Here is a 24576-nt window from a genome sequence, read left to right as displayed (position 1 = left end):
TTTCGCATCACCCAGTGTTGCCTGATCTTCTTTCTCTTCCTCAGGAACAAATGCAGCCATTGCAAGATCTGACAGTATTCTTTAAAAAAAAGCCATGTTATTAATCCCATGTGTGCAGTGTGTTTTGTCTCTAGGATACCACGCAAGCGATTACGGATGATGCTGGTGAACAAAGGAAGACCACACAAACTTAAAAACACAATTTTTCTTTTCTTTCTGATAGTCCAAACGAGAGAAGGAACAGAAAAGGTAGAAAGGAAGCAAAATAACGAAAGTGCTTGCAAAAGTTATTTTCATTTTAAAAAATGGCATTGGTACAACAAGAGAAAAATAATTATATATTTGCTTTACAGGAAGTGTCTAATCATTCAGTGGTCCTCCTTTTGCAAAACAAACCAACCCCATCAGGCACACTACAAATTAGTATCTATCAACAGTTTCCTTTCATTTTATAATTTTAAGGCTTCCTCTTTGCACTGTTGTTGATAGCCATTATGATACTACATAGTATAAAGGAATGTATAGATTTCCCCCCCTTAATAATATTTCTTTGTATAAATACTCAGTCACTTCATTACTGAAAATAAAAAGCAGATTGCAATTTTCTAAATATCAATTAAGCACCATTGTTTCTGTCCTAATGCTTATAGTGCAATTTCCCCTTTTCCCTATAGAAAGAAGATCTTTAAGGATAAGTGGTGGGCTTAAAAAAAATCACTACTCCTTTAAACTACTCATGGTTTTCCTAGAATGTACTTTGAAATGGTATTTTTGGCATTTTCTCAAAGTAGTACACAAACATTATCACCATGCATTTGTTAAAACAATAAAAAAACCATGTATCTGAAGAGCTTAGCTTGCCTGAGATATGGATTTATTCAGTTCTTGCAAGACTTATGCTAACATGAATTATGCAGAGAATAGTTTTACTACCTGTGGAGCTAAATGAAGTGCAGCCTCCTTCATCTGAACAGCAGAAAGCAAAAACATTTAGTTGGAAGTTTAGATCAGTGGAGTGAACATACAAAACTGCCTTGTGCTTAATATTATTTACTTAGACAGACGGCAATTCTCCTAAGGGCAGTTTTATGCTACTGTTGCTACCCAAGAGCTGTTTCAGAGGAGACATGAGACTGTCCCCCAGATCTTCCACACGAGTTGTCCACACACTGGCCTTGATCCAACTGTAATTGTGTGGAAGCAATTGTGCACAACAACTAGTGACCATCGTGGGACACCATGAAGCCAAAAAAGGGGATGTGTAAAATTAGTTTAAAAAGAAGGGGGGGGGGGGAGAGAGATGTTAATTTTGCAGATAACAAAGCACATTTTGGAAGGAACCTTCTCAACATATGATGCCTGTTTTGTTCTGCCAACTGGATACCATGCTTGAGCCTTGCTAAGAGTTTGATTCGGGGGCAACCACCGTCCTATTTCTGGAGAGAAATCCAATAATTTTCCCCATTCCTATGCAACCAACTGAACTGAATAGATGGCTTTATCTAGAGTGGAAATTATATTCTGCATGATTTAAATCTAACAAATGAAAGGCATCTTTATTTCTATGTGTAAACTTAAAATTTTGAGAATGGGAGGGCGTTTCCCACACCCAATTTGACAGAGATTACATGCTATGATACAGCTAGAAGATCCAAGACATGGGAGAAACCTTGCACAGAAACAGTCATAGCATGCATACAGAGGCATATATGAATCCATATTATCCACCTGTAAGAGCCCATCTATACTCATTAGTGCTGGGTTCTCCTTTTGACAGGGGTGGGGATATGAATCAGTATGCTGGGTCACTTGATCTTGCATGCTACTAGTGAGGCATGAATAGAGTTTGACTGGAGTCAAGATAATTAAGAACAGTCAAGCATTCTTTTGGTTTCCAAAAGAAATTGGCTAAAACTGAATTTCTGACATGGAAGAGGAAACACAGTTCACTCTGCATAAAAAACATCAAATTTTGATACCATTAAAAAAAATGAATTTGAAATGTGTGTTATGCTTTCAGGGAGTACTGGGGTTCTTGATAATCCACATTTTTTTAGAAGTACGTTCATTTCCCAAACCTTGAAACACTCACTAAAAAGAAAACAGGATTCATTTTGGGAACTGAACCCAGGGTTAAATTATTCAGCTTCAACTACAATGTATGGGATTAACCTAACACTGATCCCATGCAGCAACCATTTCAGTTTTTTTCTGGAACACTCCCTATGCCTTAGGCCTTAGCCTGGACTGGCTGCAGGTGTAGCACTCACCCCTGTAACTGAGGGAAATGGTGATCTGCAGCCCGCTTCTTGGTATGAGTTTGACTAAGACAGCAGTTGACTGTGACCTTAAGCCACCTCATCAATTTGGTGGTGGAGGCCTTCTCCTTCTGCTACAATTAGGAAAAGGGACCTTCCATTGTCTGCCAGGGCGTGACACTCCATCAGGGGGAGCAGACCAGCTGGCAAACATCTCTACTCTCTTGCTCCATGGGAGCAATATTGGAGGCTTCTGCCAGGCATTGCTATATGCTCTTGCAGGAGAGTCTTTGGTCTGCTGCAACAGAGATCCTGTAGCCTGGATGGATGGGGGCAGTCAGTCCCCATCTCAGCTGCGTTTCCCCACCTAGCTTCCGCTCTCCCTTGTGCATGAGTGGATTGGGGTGGGCATCTTTACTGCAGAAGGGCATGGGATAGGGGGGAGGCCTGAGAAGCTGCAGCCTGTGTCTTTCCAAAGTGTCCCTCAATATGCTAGGCCAAGATGAACAGGAACTGTTTTTGCTGCAATTTGAACCCACTGGTTCAGGTCCTACCATCTGAAGGAACAGAATACAAATTTGCTCCATCATCTGTGTCACAGTGCTTCAAAAATTCAAAGACTGATCTACTTTCACCAGGTTCGGTAAAGTTTTCTTTGTGGGAGAAGGTGAGGCCAAGTTGGGGGTGGACATCTCTGCCTTCTCTTTCACTCGCTAACATTTCTCCATCTTCTCTACTCAGCTGATCTACCTCTCTCTTATTCTTCCTTTTGCCCCAAACAGAGCAAAAAATAACCCCCTTTAACTATTTTTAACATCTGCCACAAGGTCAAGTTCCTTCTGAGGTTTAGCCTTCCTGACATTCTTCCTACAAGCTTTGGCTACTTGTTTGTAATCATCTTTGGTGCTGCTGCTTCTTTCCCCATCTGTAGATTTCTTTCTTGGTTCTTGTTCAAACTCCTGGAGCCTCAATGGGCCTGCCTCTCAGTTATGATGCAGGAAGTCAACTGGGGATGAAACTCATCCAGAGAATGCAAGGTGATCACATCTGGGGCCTGGAAGATAGGACATTTCCCAGTCTTGATGGCCTCCTCCACTTGAGGAGAGATCTGTTTCTATATCACTGTGTCTGCGACAGGATCCCAGGACAAAGGAAGGGAGTACAAAAGGTTCACAATGGGGTGCTGGTCACAGGACTTGGGCCTGTTGCCCCATTCAACCTGAAAGTACTTACACCAGTAGTCTCCTGTGGGTGCACAATGCAAGCTTAATAGTGACAGGCATATGTTATGCATCTTTTCTTTGGGGAAGGAGCTCTTTTTGAAGGACTGAGAATACTAGGATTCCCTAGAACAGTTTGTTTTATTAAATGCTGCCTCAGACTAAATATTTGAACGCACCCTCAATTTCCCCTAATGTACTTACTCGTTCTTCATGGCTATATAGTATGGTGTGGGATTCAGCTTTTAAAGCCTACAGGATACGAATAAATATTACCATGTTAGCACCAAACCAGTAGCTGTTAGCACTGGCCAAAAGACGACACATGCCATTAAAAACACACCTAAGAAACAATTATTGATAAAACCATTGTATCATAATGTGTGTTCACTGAGTCCCTGTGTAGCGCTGATTGCCTTGTGAGTTTAAAAAATAATAATCACAATCATCATTGTATTCTTTTGCTCATAAGAAAAAAATGCCAAAAATACCCCAATGCAAACCGTTTAGCACCTTGCAAATATCAGTGCAGCCTGTAACAGGAAGAGAAATTACTGATTGAAAGTAAACAATTGAGTACAGTGACAGTAAAAGTATCACTTTTGTCATAATGCTACATATAATGTAGAGTACGTAAAATGCAGTGGTGTGACTGCAAGATTTTTTAAAAAATTAAAAAACACACAGGATAAGCAGCCTTAATATAAACATTTTACGTACAAAAATATTAAATCAAAAATAAATAATTCAGACATAAATATTATACTTTACAACATTAAGAATATACAATATATATATACACACACACATACGCACACACTTGCACACACAGGTACACACACACACACATATTTGGATGTGCGCACACACACACACACACACACACAGAGGAAGAAGTACAAAAAGGAAGGCAGAGGTATTGCTTCATTGTCCTTCATCTGTCTTGCTTCAGCTCCCGGCAATCAGAAACCCTGGGAATTAAAAGCATAATGGAGAGTTCTCATCTCTACTTTCAGCACTATTAATGCATTTAAAAGAAAAAGCGCAACCCAGCCCTTCACAGAGGCAGCTATCTGCACAGCAAGGAATATGAACAGGGCTCACTGTGTCCCTCTACTCTTTGTTGCACAGCCGAATCAGGGCCAGATGCTTTTGATTTCCATTCGAACAGTAATGTCCTCAAGAATAAGCCCTGATTCCAAATCACCGCTGTGCCATTTCGCTTGGGCTCTGTAATGCTGATTATTCTCCATGGGCTCCACACAAAATCATAGAGTTGCAGAGTGGGAAGGGACCCCGAGGGTCACCTAGTCCAACCGCCCCCAGCAATGCATAATATTCAGGTGACTGGCAGCCATTCCCACAAGCTCGGTGCAAACTTTGGGAGCTGCCAAGATGGCGGGAATGGCTGCCATCTCATGTCTGGTACTATTTCCACCTGGCTGCGTCATGAAGAAGCCCAACGGCTATTGCATGAAAGGAGTTCAGTGGTACTACTTTCTGCACAAGCTGAGGGCTAAATTAGCAATGGACACACTATAATTAAAGCTAAAGGGAGGTCCCAGCATTGGACAAGGGAGAAAATACCAGCTTTCTTTTCAGTTCCCAGGGTACTGTGCTGTGGTGTTGCTAACCTACTGCATTTCCCCTCTCCAACAATGCAGAGAAAATTGCATTCCCCATCCCTCCTATGTGGGCAATGCGGTAGCTGGTGGTTGCTATCCCGCTGTGCTAAGTTCAATTATGTCATTAAGCTAGAATCAGTTGGGATCATTATACCCAACTGCCTAAAGCTTAGCTGCTCGCTCAATGCACCATAGTTTTGAGCTGTGGGGTTATGATGCAAAGCCTGAATACGTGGAATGAAGTTTCACTTGAAGTAAATGTTTACCTGATTTGGTGCCAGGTTACTACCACTGCTATTCAAATGTAGTGCTTTATAGTAAAATTTACAAATCTGAACTTACCATTGCTACAACACTTGTACGTCGAGGCCAGTTCCAGATGATGGAGTACACTTTCCGCAGTAGCCGCCACATTTCCCTATTACTTTGGTACCGTCCTGTAAGTAAAATCACAAAGCAGATCTCAGGAGAAAGCAACCAAAATCTGTATCAAGTAAGACTAGAGCTGTGACCGTAAACACGTTAGCTGTGAAGCAAGTCCTCTTAGAGACAATGGAACTTGCTTTGGAGTAAGCCTGCGTTAAAAAATAGAAATACAATTAAAAACTGAAATGTGTGTGAGAAAGGCTGAGCGAGCGAAGGTTGGAACGTGAACATTGTGTTTGCAAGAGAACTATGACACTAGGCTGTATGACACAACACGTATGCAGGAGCTATTGCTTATAACTGCTGAGGACAAAGGAAGGAGGGAAAGTTGCTTTGCCTTGTGGTTAAACCAATAGAAGCTAGTAGAAGGAAGCACTGCCATATGTGGTCCTAACTCCCCCTTTGATTTTAAGTGTATAAATGCTTGGGCTATTTTCATACTTGGTGTGCCACCCCTCAACGACTTTTTGCTTAACGTTGAGTCACACAGGCCTTGCAATGGCTAAACAAACATCCTGCTTGATTGACAACTGGAGTCAGGCTCTAACTGGCCGCCCAGGCTGAACCCACAGGGTATTGGTTACTGGTATTTCCCCAACGCATGCACAACGTGGGAAATATCTGCTTTTAAAATATGCGTTTATTTTGCAATGAGAAGGGTGGGAAGCAATTACCTGACACTGAAGACAAAAAGGACATGCAAGAAAAACCGCCAGCCCATCCTAAACTGATCCCCGTGCCAACGTTTTAAAATACTGTGAATATTAATGAAATTCTAATATATACAAAGTAACACAGCCTCTCCCTTCCGCAGTTCAGCGGATATCAAATTCTGGCCAGCGTAATCTATGCTAGCATACATAAAACCACAGCAAAGCCTTCCGCACCCTGTTGTGTGGTTGATAGCTTATTCTACCTTCGTATGTTTTTACACTCAGAAGAAGCAAAATATATCAAAGCTCGACCAGGCTCAATGGACGACTTTCCAAGCCTTTTTGTTGTTGTTACGCTGTGGTGTCTGAAGCTTCTGCGCTTGATACTATTGATCTGTTGATGCTGCTACCACCTCCTAAGAGCATCTTTGCTCTCATATTCTCCTGCCACCTATGCTTCAAGAGCTGTGCCTCACAGGTGAGCCAGGTAACGTGATGTGCCCTACATCGATTGCCTCTTAGGTTCTGCTTTAATTTGGTCAGTCGGGACTCCCTCGGTCTTTGTGCTCAGCACTCATCTTGGTTGCTTCAGATTTCCCGTCGAAAGGTCCCTCTCTGCGCTGTCCCTTTCCAGATGAGCCTAACGTCTTTTATTTTTCACTTTTGCCATTTTAATTGCGGCAGCTGAGATGGCAAATGGCTCAAATGGGCCAACAGCTCTCTTGGTTCAGATGACAGCACAGTGCAGCCAGCCACTAACAGCAAGGTAGACACATACATTCTCTGGGCCATTCCATCTTCTGCGGCCTTGCATGCCTGGGACTCTGTATGGAGTCTGCTAGCGTGTAGCAAACCCATTTGATTCTCGAAAATATCAAGCCCAGTATTCACGTTAATCGGTTTGACGTGTTCGAAATGGCCCTAGGTATGAGGTACGAAGGCCAGTTTGGTATTCTGGAAAAATGAAGGTCCTTGTTTTGACAAGAGGCTGTATGAACTGCCTTGTGGTTCCCAACTTCCTGCTTATCAATAGCATTCGCTGGGTGGGTTTGGGGAAGGAGAAACCCCCTCAGCCTACCCTTGTCCAGTGGGCATTGTAAGGACTTTCCCCCCCTTTACAATTATTGCATTTTGTGTGCTGAAAAGTGCCACAGATGTGGCAAACATACTAACACACAACCGATGCTAAATAGAGGCTTTACGGTGCTATTGTTGTACCTGGATCCACAAGAATAGGAGGAGGGAGGCGAAGAACCGCAGGCACTGGAAAGTAATCTCTTTGGTATTTTATTATGCTCAGTAGCACTGTTAGAGCAGACTCCCAACTGCATGCTTCCTGAGGACTCAGACAACTAATTAAAGAAGTGTCTACACCACTGTGCTCAGTGTTTTTAGCTTCACGGTTAAGCAGACCCACTAATTAATTGCAATAATACAGATCAAGTTGAATTTACTCCAGTCTGTGGCTCTAAACCCACCAATTACAGACCATGCTTCACAGTTCTTATGCTTCACATTAGATTTCAAGAGGTTATTTTAAACTCCCCCCCCCACCGCCCCATATGTACAAGGCACAATTTACAAAGGTACATTACAATATGATTTGATAGGTTAACAGGTACGATGTCACAATTAGCTGCAAGTTAAAAGATTTTCCTTACTGGTGATTTTATAATTTCAGAAACCGCGTAATTCCCTTGGGAAAGCCATTTTGACGTTTGTGTCACGGACAGGCCGGTTCCAGAGAGGTTGATGCTAAAGCGGCCCTTGAAAATGGAAAAGGATATGCATCAGGTCTGAAATGACAGCTGAGTAATAAAATGCGCTGAAATGAAGGAAAAGAAAGAAAACCTAATTCTGAACGGTGCCGTTCTCCACTGCCACAACCCTGCAACCCCGCCCTGCAACAACAAGCCATTGTGTCATTCTTCTAACAAGATCTCCCCGGCAATGTTTTCAATTGCTCCAAGCCCTCATAGCGATTAGCACATACTGTACAAATCACAGCAGGAGTGAGATTAAGCATTTCTTCCCCTCTGCAGCTTCCTGAGGAAAGGCTGTTTTTGCTGCAGATGGCCAGCTGAGGGCATCCTTGCCCTTTCCCTAGTAATCTCTGCTGCTCACTGGAGAAAGTCAACTTTCCACTTTTGAAGAGACATCATCCCGTCCGCCCCCCCCCCCTTATAACCTGGATGGGGAAAATTCAATTTAAAAAATAAATAAATTGTAGCATCTGCCACACTCTTGTTTGCTCACTGGAAGGCTAATTGTCCTTGGTTCCCCTCCCCACACTTGCAACAAAAGAAATGGGTCTTTGTGCAGGACTCTCAATATCTTTAGGAAACAATGTAATCACACGTACAACTAAATGGCTTAGGACCACTGTGCCTCAAGGACTGCTTGCTCCCACACAAACCTCCCCAGAGATCCACAAGATCTTCCTCCATCACCCTTTTCTGAGTTTCACTGGCATCTGAGCTGAGGGTAGGGGTAGGGCCAAAGGCAGGGCTTTCTCTGTGGTCAGTCTTTGGGGTTACGCCCCATAAAGGTTTACCTAGCAACTGATTTTGATATCTTTTCAGATACCTGTGAAAACCTTTTTTTGTTTGCCCGTGCTCTACGGGGAGCTGGCTTCAGACAGCAGGCTTGTTGGCAGACCAACTCTGCATTACAAAGATGTCTGCAAACATGACATGAAGTGACATGTCAACGTCAACCCCTCGCAGACGACAGCAATGCCTGGAGACAGACAGTCAGGTTGTGTATCCATAGCGGTGACCAAAGGAGGAATGACCACTGGAAGAAGCATACAGTAGAAAGAAAAAATGCCATGGTGCATCTGCAGCAGCACAACCAAACGCCTTCATCTGTTCCAGCTGCAACAAAACATGTCACTCCCATATCGCTCTCTATAGTCACAGCAGGTGCTGCAACCTTCCAACGGTCTGACTTTTCCCTCCTTCAACCATCTCCCAAGAGAGATGGTTGCCAACAACAGCTCTCTAAAGGAACCCCTGACCATTAGGTCCAGTCGTGGCCGACTCTGGGGTTGTGGCACTCATCTCGCTTTATTGGCCGAGGGAGCTGGCGTACAGCTTCTGGGTCATGTGGCCAGCATGAATAAGCCACTTCTGGCGAACCAGAGCAGCGCATGGAAACACCGTTTACCTTCCCGCCAGAGCGGTACCTATTTATCTACTTGCCCTTTGACGTGCTTTCGAACTGCTAGGTTGGCAGGAGCTGGGACCGAGCAACAGGAGCTCACCCTGTCACGGGGATTCGAACCGCTGACCTTCTGATTGGCAAGTCCTAGGCTCTGTGGTTTAACCCACAGTGCCACCCATGTCCCAGCTCTCTAGGCATGCGTTTTTACACTAGTGTCTCTTTTCTGTCTCTCTAATGTTTAATCTCTTTGTCCTTTTTAATGTTCATGTTATTTGAACAGTAAATTATTGTTCTAATTGTCTGCTGTCAAAGGGTGGAACGTAACTATACAAAACCAAAGCCTGTCATGCTGACAAAGGGAAGTGCTAGATTTGGAGGGGCAGCGGCTGGAGAGTGACTGTTCCGATCAAGAGCAATTCATATAACGCTAGAATATAACAAATGGAATCATGGTTTGGGAAATATTGTTGTGGAGATACCTGTGGGCACTTGGCTGCACTGTAGCAGTCCCCAGCAGTGGCGAAAGGTACAGGTCGTCCATCAAGCGTCTGCGCAAACTGCAAATCGGTTGCTGTGAAAAATATTCGGTAAGAACCAGAGAGACAAAGGGAACGGAACAGCAGGGAAAGGGAAAGGAAAACCGAATACATTATCTGATCCCCATTTAATATGGCACACCTGCCTTTACACATTAATCTTGTGAATCCGCTGGGATCCTCCCTAAACAATAAGGTTGGCCATTAAATGCGACACTTGGCGTAACACGTGTGCATGTTAAAATTGAGGAACAACTCATTTACCTTGAAGGTGGAGGCATTCTAAATATGCAGGATGCCAGTCTTTTAACAATATTTTTTTACATAGGGAAAATATGCTCAGGACCACATGGGCACCGACGGTATATCTTACCACCACCACCACCTTTGGGCTTATTCCTTTAGTACCGTATTTTATGCTCTATAGGATGCACTTTTCCCCCTCCAAAAATGAAGGGGAAATGTGTGTGCGCCCTATGGGGCGAATGCAGGCTTTCTCTGAAGCCTGGAGAGTGAGAGGGGTCGGTGCGCACTGACCCCTCTCGCTCTCCAGGCTTCAGGAAGCTATCCGCAAGCCTTTGGAGTGTGGCGGGAGGGGTCGGTGCGCACTGACCCCTCTCGCTCTCCAGGCTTCAGGAAGCTATCCGCAAGCCTTTGGAGTGTGGCGGGAGTTCCCGCTGGGCTCAGAAGGCTTGCAGATAGCAGCAAGCTCCAGGAGCGAAGACGAGGTTGCCCGCTCCCGGACCCGTTCTGGGGGCTGGGGTCAGCTCGGGCTAAAAAGGAAGCCAAGACAGCGAGCGGGATCCATCCCGCTAGCCTGTCTTGGCTTCTGCCAAAGCCGTGCGCAGCTTCTCCTGGCTGGAGAGGTTGTGCGTGGCTAAAGAGGAAGCCAAGACAGTCAGCGGGATGGATCCCGCTGGCTGTCTTGGCTTCTTTGCTTTTTGGGGCTGGGGGGAATAATTTTTTTCCCTTTATTCCCCCCCCCCAAAAAAAACTAGGTGTGCCCTATGGTCCAGTGCGCCCTATAGAGCGAAAAATACAGTATGTTTCACATCACGTTTGACACCTTAGGACTGTCCTGGGAGTAGAACAGAGGTCTTGAATTCAGAAATGCTTCTCGAGTTCTTCTGGGAATGGCATGAACAGACTTTGGATAGGGCCCTACCATGTGTAAAGAATCTAATTTCCTTTGGCCTGGCTCAAATTCCACTTCAATCAGTAGGAATTGTGTCCAGTTCCAACTGTGGCAGAAATAAAAAGCTACCACATTGCTTCAGTGGAATTTCTATGATTTCCAGAGGGACTCAAATCTGAAGGGAGCTCTGGGGGGGCTATAGACCTATTACCCTGAGGGTCTATCATGCCACTGGAGGAAAGGCAGGGGAGTCATATATGAAACATAACTTGCAGGGCAAACATTTTTTACTTAAATTCTGCTTCTGAGCTCAGGAGGAGGAGGAGAAGGGAACAACCCGAATGTGCAACAAAGTGAACAATTTCAGACTAAAAGGAAGAGTTGTTCTTTCTTGCTTCAAGTGAACTGAAGAGAAATCCATTTTTGGTGGTTTTAAACTACATGACCATTCAATTACAAAGTGCTGTAGTATAAAATGTTAACCCAGGTATTGTAAGGACCTTACCCTAGCTTTAAATTGAAAATTGTGCACACGTGCATACACACACAGACACAGACACAGACACACACACACACACACACACACACACACCACAGAGCATTTTGAGGATAAAGCCCTATTGTTACTCACTTATTATCTGCATAGTGTTCAGGTCCAGCCTAACTTTGCTGAAGGCGGAAAACCCAGCTGCTGTGTAATCTTTCCGACACTGGCAGTCTTCTCTTCTGCTTCCATTATATGGACATTCGGTCGGGTTATGTAATCTGAATCAAAAGAAAAACCCTTTTCTACTCATGACAAGAAACATAACACCAGGAAGAGAAAACAAAGCCTTGCCAAATGCAGAGTGCCTTGATGCTCTTACCTGTAGCTGTATACTTCCGAGAAGTTCTCCGCTTCGCCATTTGCCAGAGTCACATATTCTTTTGGTCTGTCAGATTCCATGCCAGTACAATAAATCTGAGAGAAACAGGCCTTCAGTTTAATCAAACATCTAATGCTAGGTGTTAAATGAATGACTAGGAAATCAAAGGATGGAAAACACACAGGTAGAAGTCACAAGAGAACTGAAATGAATTATTAGTTTTTCATATATCTATATCTATCTATATATTTCTATATAATCTATCTATAGATATATATATGTATATTGCAAAATGCAAATTGGCCTCAACATGCATGCACATAATTAAAATTCAAAGGGTTAGTAACACACTCACATGGACACAAAGGGATTATGTACTCCCCCCCTCCCCCCAGTTAAAATCAAGATGTTGAATGTACTGGATGAACCAGGGAGTTCTACTGACCATGAGGCCAAATGTGGAATGAAATATTTCCAAAAGAGGGATTATTACATTATAAGCAACAAAGTTTTAATTCTTCTAGAAATATACCATGGACAGGCATTCTCCAAAGTTATCTAATCTCTGAGAACTCATGCAGCCCTGGAAATTCAATGAAATGCACACACAGAAACAATGCAGAAGTGGCTGAGCCATACCTTGAGGAGCTTTCCTTTAACTTGAAGGTAATATTCTCCATCTTCAGTGGTGACTTTGAGCCTTTTTACTTCTTTGCAGCTTGTTGGTAATTCACCTAAATTAAAGAATTATTAGTAAATAATAATAATACAAAATTTCAGAATGCAAGCTCTAAACAGCTGATTTTTCGATTGACTTGCCTAAGATCCAGGACAGAAATTCCCCCTGGTAATGTCCAGAAAAATCTGAACATAGGAAGCCCTAATCTGTATCTATCTATCTATCTATCTATCTATCTATCTATCTATCTATCTATCATCTATGTATGAGACAAACACCAGTAATACTGGTCCCATTTCCTTTCAGCAGTGGCCTGGTAATTTTAAAAATGTGGTGTTTAGTTATTGGAAGGTTATGTGCTCCTATTGCCAGCCAATGACAACTCCCCTAACTGTAAAACAGAATCACACACACACACACACACACAACCCAGCAGCGGCATCTAATGGGGCATATGGCTACCCACCTGTGTAAAGCTTCATGACATCAATTCAGTGGGGACAGGAATACAGAATTAGAGGCACTTGATTGTTGCCAGGGATGGTTATAGCATTAAAGGGAAAGTTCAGGTTCTTTAAAAAAACAAAACAAAAAAACAATTTGCAAAAGGCCCTTACAGTTATGAATATTGTGGCATGTCCTCCTTTCTTCAGGTTTCAGCTCATCAAGACACAAAGGGCTCACTTGGTCATTGTTTGTAAGGCACTGAACTGACCGGTGCATTACTCCATTTCCACAAGTCACCGAACACTGGAAAGCAAAGGAAGTAAGTTCAGTTCAACTGCTGAAAACACCCGAAAATAGGTAAGACCTCAAGCAGCCTCCATTCTTATTCCCAGGTTATGGGTGCAAAGAGACCAGAAGTATGGCAATGCTATTTTGCTCTAGTGGAAATATACTTTATTCTGAAGCCCACAATTCCCGCATCTTAAGGCAATAATAATCACTGCAAGGAAAGAACTATGGTCCACTATTCCACTTGTTCAGTACAATGGATTAACTCCCCTCCTCCCCCTGGCCATCAGCAAAAATGTGCAATAAAAGGCCATGCACAATGCAATTTCTGAAGCCAGGTGAACATCTATCTTAGAAATATGAAACTCACTCACTCTGGCTGGAAACGCTTCTGTCTAAAATCATATGGGCTGGATTTTATTTTTGTATCCAAGCGTACAAACGGTTGGTCACAGTCAGATTAGATCTGTCTGAACTCCAAACAAATGCCAGAAGCTCTCTGATTGTGAAGGGTTTGTGTTAAAAGGAAAGATTTGTATGTGATCCTGTAAGTGGATTTCCCAGTAGCAAAATTCCATAGTTCCGAGACACACGAGGACCACACAACAATGCATTTGGGTCTGAGAACATTTTAATTTACAGTAGTTCATTTAATGGTGCCCTGACAGCCTCCTCTCTTCATTTAGTCTCATTTGGCCTGTGAGGCTGTTTTGTCCAAGCCATGCCCAGCCATATACATCAAGTATGGGACCTGAATGCGTAGGAACAAGTGGGGGCCTTAAAAAAAGTCTTTGGACTTGTTGCTTAAAAAGCTTTGGACTTGTTGCTTATAAATTTGGCACCAAATGCAAGACAATCAGAGCAAATGAGTGAAGCCAATCCCTGCTGAAAGTGAGGCTTGAAGTCAGTGCTGCTCACCTAACTTCAAGTGGTGCTCAGGAATGACTTCAAGCGCTGTTGGGACTGGCTACACTCCAGTTTCCAGTCAACTATCAGCTCGAACCACACCATATCAGAAAAATGGGTTTCCCACCACTGAACTAAATGATGGATCATCATGGTGATGCCAGGTGTTTTACAGGTGAGCAGTCCTGCCCACCTATCACAGCCACCCATCAGAGGTGGGGGAGCTTGCGGTCCATCTTGGAGTGGAAAAAAAAAATGCGCCCGATTTAGCCCCATAGCTGCCAAAGGATTGCACTGGTTCTCCTTGAGGATGGGGGTTATTGGCAAAGAGAGATCACCTATGTGATGGAAGGAGAATCTCCCTGTAACTACACTCAAACCCAGAGCATATTCTGTGCATTGGCTGCTACTTCCTGTTCATAGCAACTGGTTGCTCAACTTACAGCTCATCAGCAAAATTTGCAATTTTGTTAAGCCACCCAATCAATGCAGGCTGAGCAGGGGATGAAAAATCATGGATTTTCCCCACCCCTCCTTCCAAGTCAGGGAAAAATGAGTAAATTCAGATGTGATTGACTGTGGCAGATTAATGTGATTTTCCCCAAACCTCATTTCCTATTGGCTCTTCAAGGTACCTTTCCTTTAAGGCAGATAATATTCCCCACCCCCTATGTTTTCCTGTTCTTAGAGCAGAGTGGGCTACACATTAATATTAAACAACAAATAATAAAAAAGGAGTAAGATTAGAAACATACACTTCCCCAATTTCCAACTCTCCATGATGCCAAAACTGGGCACTCGCCTAGATAGCATGACTGCACGTTTGGTGGTTGTGTTCCTGGACAGTTGACTGTGTTCTGATAACCATACTCATAATGATCCTTCCCTGTGTAAATTTCGCTGCAGGAAACCAGCCTTTGCTTGTAGCCTTTGCCACATGTCACGGAGCACTATAGGAAGAAAGAAAATCAATTTGTTTTGGTAACATTAGGGACACTCAAAGTAAGCTTTTGAAAAAGAATAAATGACCTAGCCTTTAAAGCCCTAAACGGCCTCGGTCCAATATACCTGAAGGAGCATCTCCACCCCCATCGTTCAACCCGGACACTGAGGTCCAGCACCGAGGGCCTTCTGACGGTTCCCTCGCTGTGAGAAGCGAAGTTACAGGGAACCAGGCAGAGGGCCTTCTTGGTAGTGGCGCCCTCCCTGTGGAACGCCCTCCCACCAGATGTCAAAGAGAACAACAACTACCGGACTTTTAGAAGACATCTGAAGACAGCCCTGTTTAGGGAAGCTTTTAATGTTTAATAGACTATTGTATTTTAATATTCTGTTGGAAGCCGCCCAGAGTGGCTGGGGAAACCCAGCCAGATGGGCGGGGTATAAATAAATTATTATTATTATTATTATTATTATTATTATTATTATTATTATTACCACCCCTTGGTAATACTTACCAGCCAAAGCCCACCAAGCGCAGGTGGGATCTGGTGTTTCCCATTATTCTCTTCCTGCCCTTAACCACTCCTACCTCTGATATTTAAGGCCTCTACCTTATACCCTAGTCAGCACCTCCACTTAATCTGTGATGTATATCCTCCTTCTCCCTTTTGGAGCAGGCACCAAAAATGAGATAGTAAAGGATCGGAAACAGATTGTCCTCTATAACCAAGGAAGTTGGCCACCGAATTTGCTATTCCCTTCTTATTCCCAGCCAGGATTCCTAGTATTTTGTCTCTGTGACACAGTCCGAAAATTCAGAGTGTGCCAAGGAGATGAAAATGAGTAAAGCTGCCCCCACATGCAATTTCCTCCCCGCACTGCCCAAATGACGTTACTGTCATCTAAATGCCAGCCCTTTTCAAATGTTTAGTCTGGATTTCCTCTTACTGCAAAAAATATATATATTATTAGGTAAAAATAACACTGCTGGTGTGGAAGATTGTTAGCACAATGTTTCAGTGAGTGGTTTGCAACAAGTAGGATTGCATTTCGATGTGTGGTCTCTATCACCACATTCCTCCTTCGGTTTGCTCCCCACATGAGCACAGCTTAGCACAACCCACTTTAAGGGAACTATTCCATCAAAATATGAACAAATGTGGGGAATTCCCTTGCAGACGATCATTGCAGCATGCACATAAAGAATTAAAACAAATTAATACAGAGATTCTGCAGAAGACTTTTTTATCGGAATTTTGCTATAATTTGCTGTTATAATCTACTAATGCACACACAATCACATTGTTTTTACATGGTATGGGGGGAATAAACTATTATGTGCTGCCATTGAAGAGAGTGCATTTCCCCACACTCCCGTGGTGAGGAATATATTACAAGTTACTGCTGGATCGAATATCCTGTGGTTTCCCTGTAGCGTAATATCAGGGAGTCTATGGGCCACACACTGTAATCTGCAAACAATTCTACACAGGAAATGTTTCCACGGGATGTCAAACCAAAGTAAAACAAGGTGGTTGCAAAAGAAGCAGATGAATATTTGCCTGCAATGCTAAAAAAAGAGAAAAGAATAGAAGTTCTTTGCCTTTATACACCCCCCTCCTTCAGCATCAGCGCCTAAGAAGAGCTTGAATCATATATTTGAAGAAGAGTTTCATATATAGATGGCAAAGCCTCATGAACCTAACTGAAGCATGATTATGTATGCAGGACTGGAACTATGGCAATTTAAAGAAAGAATATGCTATGGAAATTTGCTTTGAGGCCATTTGGGAACAGCACCATTTATGGTAAAGGGCCGGAAAACAAAATGGAGGCACTTCCAGTGGCAAAGGCACAATCTCTGTTGACTACCCAATCCCTTTCCCTTACTCTTTACCAACTCCTGTAGCTCTTTCTGTCATCTTCTCCATTTATTCATTCTCTTTTATCACTCCATTCCCTGCCCACCCAGAATCTGAAACTATAGAGTAATTAGGGAATATTATGCAAAATCCACCTGCTCTGGATAATTTATTAATTTATTATGGCAGCATCATTTAGATTAGTAGTACAGAAATATAGCCAGGTTTCTCTTCTACCCATTTAAGGAACGTACCAAGAACCATCACCTCCCTCAATAATCTAGATTTGGGATATAGGCGAGCCCAAAGAAATGTGGAATGGGGGGATCAGCTGAACCTCTTAGCTCCTTCTTGCACCAGACATCCACATGCATTTTCTTTTCATGCTTCAACTCCATTCTGCTCTAAACAAATTCATTTTTCTGCTAGGTGAGCAATAGCACTGCCATTTCTCGATGGGGCTTTTTCCCAGCGCGAATCGCTTCTTCATATGATGCAGAAGGAACAGGCCAGGATCCGTCTGTTTCCTTCTGTGCTGAGCTTGGGCATACATGGAAAGCAGCTGATTTCTCTTGACAGGTGTGCTCAGTGTTGTGGGGGCAGAACTGCCAGCCCAGATTTGCTCAAGAAGTAGAAATCTGATCTTTGTATTTACGAGAACGAATTGTTATTTTCAAAGTTGTCAGGTAATTCCTTAGCCTTCCCCCTCCCAGCCTAATTTTCTTTTTGTTTCCTCAACAACTGGACCAAAAGTGGGCACCTCTGCTGGATATAAAATATAGGGACTGAATAGTAACCTCTCCTGCTATCATTCCCCATCCTGACTCACTTTTTGACAAACAAATCAACCAACGTAAAGTGCTATTTTGCAGAACACCACTCATCAGCTCTTGGAGAAAATCAAGGAGCATTATAATATATGATTTGCATATATTATTCTTGGCATTCTGGGTGGATGCAATTAATCAGAGCACAAAAGCAGAGTCTCCCCCTTTTTGCCTTCCTGCAGACTTACCTCTGACCAGTCCCCTGTAATCCAAATGTATTCGCACGGTGCCAGGTTGCAGGCCTCAATATCAGGCGGCCTCTTGCTTGAATCGCAGTGAAGGCTGTCGGCCTTTTGCATATCTTGATCCACACAGGTCACCTTGCGATACCTGGAGCCTTCGCCACATGTTTTGCTACACTGTTGAAAGAAGAGATCGGAAAGAGAGGTTGGTGACCGTGTGGCAGAACTGATGCAGCCAGGGAGAAATATGGTGGACGGCAGGACTGGTGTTGGCTGTTGAGGGAGATGTCCTCTCATTGCTTTTTGAAGTTTTGGAAAAGCTTCAGCTGCTTCCCACTTCCCTCCTTCTGTGCTGGATCTAGGACGGAGGCTTAGAACACTAGTGGCGCATGCCATGGGGTGGAACTGGGACGCTGCCCACTTGACAATGGCTCCACCTTGCACCACCACATGCCCCATGACTGGGGCTTGGAGTGGAACTTACCTGAGGGCCAGCCAAAAGGAGAGAGGCCTAATTTGAAGCATAGTAAAGGTAAAGGGACCCCTAACTGTTAGGTCCAGTCATGACCGACTCTGGGGTTGCGGCGCTCATCTCGCTTTACTGGCCGAGGGAGCCGGCGTACAGCTTCCGGGTCATGTGGCCAGCATGACCAAGCCGCTTCTGGCGAACCAGAGCAGTGCACGGAAACGCCGTTTACCTTCCCACCAGAGTGGTACCTATTTATCTACTTGCACTTTGACGTGCTTTCAAACTACTAGGTGGGCAGGAGCTGGGACCGAGCAACGGGAGCTCACCTCATCGCGGGGATTCGAACCACTGACCTTCTGATCAGCAAGTCCTAGGCTCTGTGGTTTAACCCACAGCGCCACCCGCGTCCCAATTTGAAGCATACAATTACCAAATTAATAGGAATATGCTGGTAAGTCTACTATATGACTTCACACCAACACATGGTCCTGTGTCACTCCTCCTTCTGCAAGCCTCTATAGCTGTCAAGTTTAGGTAGATATATTAGAACCACGGTGGCAGAGACAAAATAAAGTTCTGCGGACCAAGGAGGTGGAAGCAGCCCTAGGATATATAAGCACTGCCTGTGATATATGGTGTGTTTCTTACTTGACAAGATCCTTCTGAGCAAGCAGTGGGGAAGAAAATGGGTTTGTGTTTCACGGTATGCCGTAACTTCATTCGTTTATTTAATTAATCGCAATGTGTAACCCATCGTTCAGCCTTCGAGTTATTTTTTTGACGTTGGAAAAAAATACCCCACGATTTAAAACGCAATGAAACAAAGCAAATATAATCATAAAGCACAGCAAATGAAAAATACAGACAACGAAGGAAGAACAAGATCCAGTCTGCACTGGAAAAAGTGACAGTGAATTGCATTGCATCTGAATGCTACTGATGAGCCAGCCGGCTTCGTATATACCTCAAGGTTGCTAAGAGAATTTAGGCAGGGCAAATGGCTCCACACCACAACTTTAAGGTAGTAAGGACTAGGCCCTAGGTGGGCAAAGGCCAGAATTTGCACTTTGAATTAGGCCTAAAGACAACCTGACAGCCAGTACAACTTTTTCAGCACTGGCAAGATGTTGTCCCTATAGGAAGTCCCTATTTGCCAGACCATCTTCAAGGGCTGCTCCACATAGAACGGCATTCCAAACAATTAAATAAAAGTAGAATAAGCTCACTGGAACTCAATGAGAATTGTAAACAGGACTGTGGAAAATTGAACCAGTCAGGGATGGAGGTTCAAATGCAGCCCTTAATGAGGTTGTAACCTTGTTTCCAACAGGTTTTACGTGTCAGTCTGGATTTACTACCAGATGGCTTAATTCAGCTTGCACCTCATCCCTCAATAAATAACATGAAAACTAGTTCTATGGCACACAAGGTGCCGTTTTTGGCAGTTTATCAGTTTGAAAAAGAGGGGGTTGCGGGTTGGAAGTGGTGTGAGGGGTGCAGGACTGCTGGAAAAAAGATATCCGAAGGACCAAGTGTTTAATGTGTGCAAGATCTGGACTGTCATTCATGATTTCTTATGAGGAAGATGTCAGGGATTTAAAGGTTGGTGGGAGTCTTTTTTTAAAGCATTCCTTGAAGTCTGTTCTGTCACATGGTAGAGATTTACAGAGCACAGACGCACACACACACACACGCTCACACAAAACCAGCACACGGGGAGCCTGGAAAGCGTTAGAAAACCAGCGTGACCCATCAAACATTCACCTCCCACAAAAAGGGCCGGCAGTGAGAGTGGGGGAGGGGTCCTTAATGCTTTCCAGTTGTGTAGAAGTTATAACAAAATTTGCGAGAAACAGACAGAGGGAGAAAGAAAGAAGAGAGTGAGGGACTGGGGAGAGAAAGGAGCAGTTGCTTTGGGAACAAAGTTACTCCGATTTGGGTAAGTTCTGCCAGTGCATGCTATTTGGTGATCTTTAAATGTGCTACCTGGATCTGTTTCAATGTGTTCTGTTCACACTGTGCTTCCTACAATCATCCACACCATCTTTTTACAAGCAGTTCTGCAGGAGACAACAGTTCAAGGCTGAGTCCTCCTTTGTTTCTTGCTTACAGAAAGGACTAGGCTGTGAGCCATTGTAGTGAAGCTCAAGCCACAAAATTTTTACACCCCTTGAAGTAAGTGTTTCCTTGGAGCTTCTATTGATCCTCACTTGTCACTGCACAGGATTAGAGTATCTCTGGACCTTAAGACAGCAGCAGAATGTCAGAATGAGTATCTTTTCTATGTATAAAAACCATCCCTGGGGCCCACAACTGACGTGGGAGTTAGCTGAGGGTAAGGAACTCTGCCATGTATGCTGTTAATGCAACATATTGTGGGAATTCGAGGACAAGCAAATCTGAAGGAGAGAGCTGTTGACTTTACCTTGAACATTCTCTCTGCTCTCTGAGGAAAGTTTGTTCCTTCAGAATCTGAAGAACTGGGAATTGCTTTTGATTCTTCCTTTCTCTCCCAAGTAAAGGGGGAGGAAGAAAGTGTTTTATGCAATGGTGAATGTGCTAGAAGGAAAGATATACTGAACATGGAATTCAGCAACCTGAGCAGACCATGCCAGCTACCAGTTAATGCAAAAGCGCCCTCATGGTGCTAACATTTCACACACACAATATACTGTATATATATTTGTGTGAGAGTGTGTTAGGCAAACAATCCTTCAGGCTCACTTACAACTTTATTCTGTGTTTGCATAACTCAAGTATGTATTACAAATGTATACTTTTAATCTGTTAAGAGCTGCACACCTTTTGAAACAAATACCACTATACACCCACAATGTACCCTCTCTCACACACTGTTTCTTCTCCTTTTCAGGCTGTTTGATTTTAATTTATTTTTTTAAAAAATAATATTCTGTTTCTTGCTTTCCTTTTCTCATACATGCCTCATAATCTGATCTACCTGTCTAGAAAATGTTTACGAAACAAAGGAATGGGAAGACAAGAGAGGGGCAAGAAGGAGAGTTCTCTATTTATATAAGATAGCAGAGGTTTCTTTTTGCTTTTGCTTTCTTTTACTAATCTGCTGTGAAATCTTGACTGTGTAGGGCAAGATTAACAAATGCCGACTGCTATGAAGCCACAGACACCCAGAACTTTCTGGTACATCCCTTTTCCTTGCTTCTGAATAATGACAAGTTATTCTCCACCTTATAACCTTTTCCATAATCAGATCCATTTTTAGCAGGCTCTGGAGAAACATTTTTAAAAGCACCACAACAAAACTTTTAAGGCAGACATTTGTTTTTAGGTTCATTTATAACCACATGTGTCAGCACATGTGCTGGTACGCCACTGTTTTGTACTAGATGGTGCGTATTCACATCCAAAGATGCCTGACCCTGTTTGCAAAAGATAAGCTACAGGTGAATTCTCCAGGTGAATTCCAAGCACTTGGATACATCAGGATGAATAGACCAAGGTTGCATTCACAAAGCAGCTTATTCCATTTCCCCCATTATATCTGAGCTTTCATACCACACAAAAACCACTTCTGAAAATATAGTGGAGTAAAGAGAGCATATTTAGTGTTCATTTATATGGGTTGGGGTTTTTTTGCAAACAGGTGTCTTTCTGGACCAAGTAAAAGGTAAATAAGCACTAAATTTGTGCCACATTCTGCTGTATTTCTGGAAGTGGCTTTTATGTCATTTGAAAGCAGAACCATAATGCGGAAAATTAGGGAAACTTTGAGGAAACAGAAGAAACTGTCATGTGAATGTAGACTAAGTTCCAGCAAACATTGGATTCAAAAGGGCCAGCCTGTCATGAACGATTTGGGGATCTAAGTAGTCATTTCTAGAGCTGGTTGACTGCCCAGAACCATGCCTCCAGTCAGCCAGTGCGAGACACACTCAAAGAGAATGACCATTTCTAGATTCTGCCCAGACACATGTAGATGTATCCTAGGTTTAGCATATATTGGAAATAGATACACTATTGCCTTTTTCTAATATGTTGTTCTCCAGATGTTTTAGATTACAATTCCTATCAGCTCCAGCCAGTGTGGCACCTGGCCAGTGCGGATGGGAGATGTGGACAAAAATATCTGGCATTACGACCCGAAATTCACAGAAGACTGGAGTAAATTTACGGATTATTTGAAAAGTATCTGTGAAGACCAGACGACGTTTGTAGGTTTACAAGAAGTTCTGTGAGGAGTATTATTGGAAGTATTGCAAAAATAGATAAAGGAAAGGATAATTTGTTAATAGATTTAAAGGCAATATAAAGTTAAGAAATGTATAAGAAGTGGACAAAATGGTGGATTATCAGAGGTGCTGATGGAAGTCTAAAAAGATTGTATAAGTGATAAGTTTCATGGTACATTTTATAATTTATATGTTAAAATCAATAAAAATTATTATTTTTAAAAAAACCCAAAATACCTGGCATTACAATAGCTATTCACTACCAATGGGGACAGTATTGAAATCTGTTTCTAGAATAGCAAAAATAAAAACAAAGTAATTGTATTCAAAGGAAGGTGATCTTACATTTAAAATTATTTAAAGAGACGCGTTTTTTTAATAGAACAAACTTGCTTTCTTCAATTATCCTGTATCAGCTCAGTAGATTACATTGATGAAAAGAACAACAACCCTGGTAACCATATGCCATGCATAGTGGTAATTAAATCTGCTTATGTCGTCCACTTCTTATGTGGGGTAGATCAAACACTTCTCATTTAAAAAGCTCTGCCTTTTACCTTCTGAAAATTAAGCTTCCTGCTTTAATTAACAAACCAAGTCACCAGCATTAATAGGTTTGTGAACATGTCCTGGTGTTTCCTTAAGAACTTAATGCTTCACGTTTGCCTGAACTAACATTCCGATGATCGAGCCGACTCTTGCCCACAGCAGCATGTCTACTCTATGCCTGCTTGCCAAATGAAAAGCGCTAATGCAGGATTTAGCTAGCACAGCAGAACCGATAAACTTTCTTACTGCACGGTAGGGCCAACAGGTGTGTGTCAGTGCTTCTGTAATAAATCTGCCACATGTGTTCCTACTGGCTCGTGCTGTAGCACTGAACACTTGGTAAGCATTAAAAAGGGGGTATTTTGCAAAGATGGGCTCATTTTCCAAAGCGTATCTCCAGACTTGGTCATGGAGACTTGGCCATAAACAAGGTTTCTAGAGAAAGGAGAAAGCCATCGCACTGGTGCGGGAACTCGGAGGGAGATCTTATTATACCTATAGGTAAAGGTAAAGGGACCCCTGACCATTAGGTCCAGTCGTGACCGACCCTGGGGTTGCGGAGCTCATCTCGCTTTATTGGCCGAGGGAGCCGGCGTACAGCTTCTGGGACATGTGGCCAGCATGACTAAGACGCTTCTGGAGAACCAGAGCAGCGCATGGAAATGCTGTTTACCTTCCCGCCGGAGCGGTACCTATTTATCTACTTGCACTTTTGACGAGCTTTCGAACTGCTAGGTTGGCAGGAGCAGGGACCGAACAACAGGAGCTCACCCCATCGCAGGGATTCAAACCGCCGACCTTCTGATTGGCAAGTCCTAGGCTCTGTAGTTTAACCCACAGCGCCACCCGTGTCCCTTATTCTACATATAGTTGGTGGCTAATCTGTTCAGTGCTACTTATTTGTGTCTTTTTATACCCCACTTGTTCTTTGGGGATCTCAAGTGTCCCCCCTCCCACTCAAGGAGTCAACCTTTGCAATGACCTGATACACGAAGCATGGTGACAGTATGTTTTTAACCGGCCAACTATCCCATCATCTCTCTGTGCCGTCTAACTCCCCACAAAGACAAATGTGATGGCAAAGAGTATCAGGAACACCTTTGCTCTGATTCAATGTTAGCATAGTCCCACCACATTATAGTCTGCTTACATCTGGAAACAATTAAATCACTTAGAAGAATATGGAACATACTGGCTAATAAAAACAAATTTGATCCATTTTCACATGCTAAATTACTCTGTGGGGAAACTGCACACGAAGAATTGCAAAAATAGATGGTGATATGGGAAAACTGGATGGAAGCAGGTGTATTAACATTGGAAAAACTGATAT

General features: G+C 43.1%; 1 protein-coding gene across 3 annotated transcripts in view; it reads right to left on the bottom strand.

The window, feature by feature from the left end:
- Positions 1-275: 275 nt before the first annotated feature.
- The window catches only part of ADAMTS9 (ADAM metallopeptidase with thrombospondin type 1 motif 9), a 139078-nt gene continuing 114777 nt past the window's right edge, over positions 276-24576 (bottom strand). For all 3 annotated transcript variants that reach the window (XM_079957643.1, XM_079957641.1, XM_079957642.1), the window contains 10 exons: positions 18024-18194; positions 14960-15154; positions 13181-13313; positions 12524-12618; positions 11885-11979; positions 11650-11783; positions 9827-9918; positions 7844-7948; positions 5446-5540; positions 276-4449 (listed from right to left, as the gene is read on the bottom strand). In XM_079957643.1, coding sequence (XP_079813769.1) covers positions 5451-5540; positions 7844-7948; positions 9827-9918; positions 11650-11783; positions 11885-11979; positions 12524-12618; positions 13181-13313; positions 14960-15154; positions 18024-18194 — 1110 coding nt within the window. In that variant the 3' untranslated portion in view covers positions 276-4449; positions 5446-5450. The remainder of the gene's footprint in view (positions 4450-5445; positions 5541-7843; positions 7949-9826; positions 9919-11649; positions 11784-11884; positions 11980-12523; positions 12619-13180; positions 13314-14959; positions 15155-18023; positions 18195-24576) is intronic.

The sequence above is a fragment of the Podarcis cretensis genome, assembly GCF_951804945.1.
Source record: "Podarcis cretensis genome assembly, chromosome: 2".
NCBI classification, from domain to species: Eukaryota; Metazoa; Chordata; class Lepidosauria; order Squamata; family Lacertidae; genus Podarcis; species Podarcis cretensis.
The sequence above is the reverse complement of the archived record's forward strand: the minus strand, read 5'-3'. Positions and strand labels throughout refer to the sequence as shown.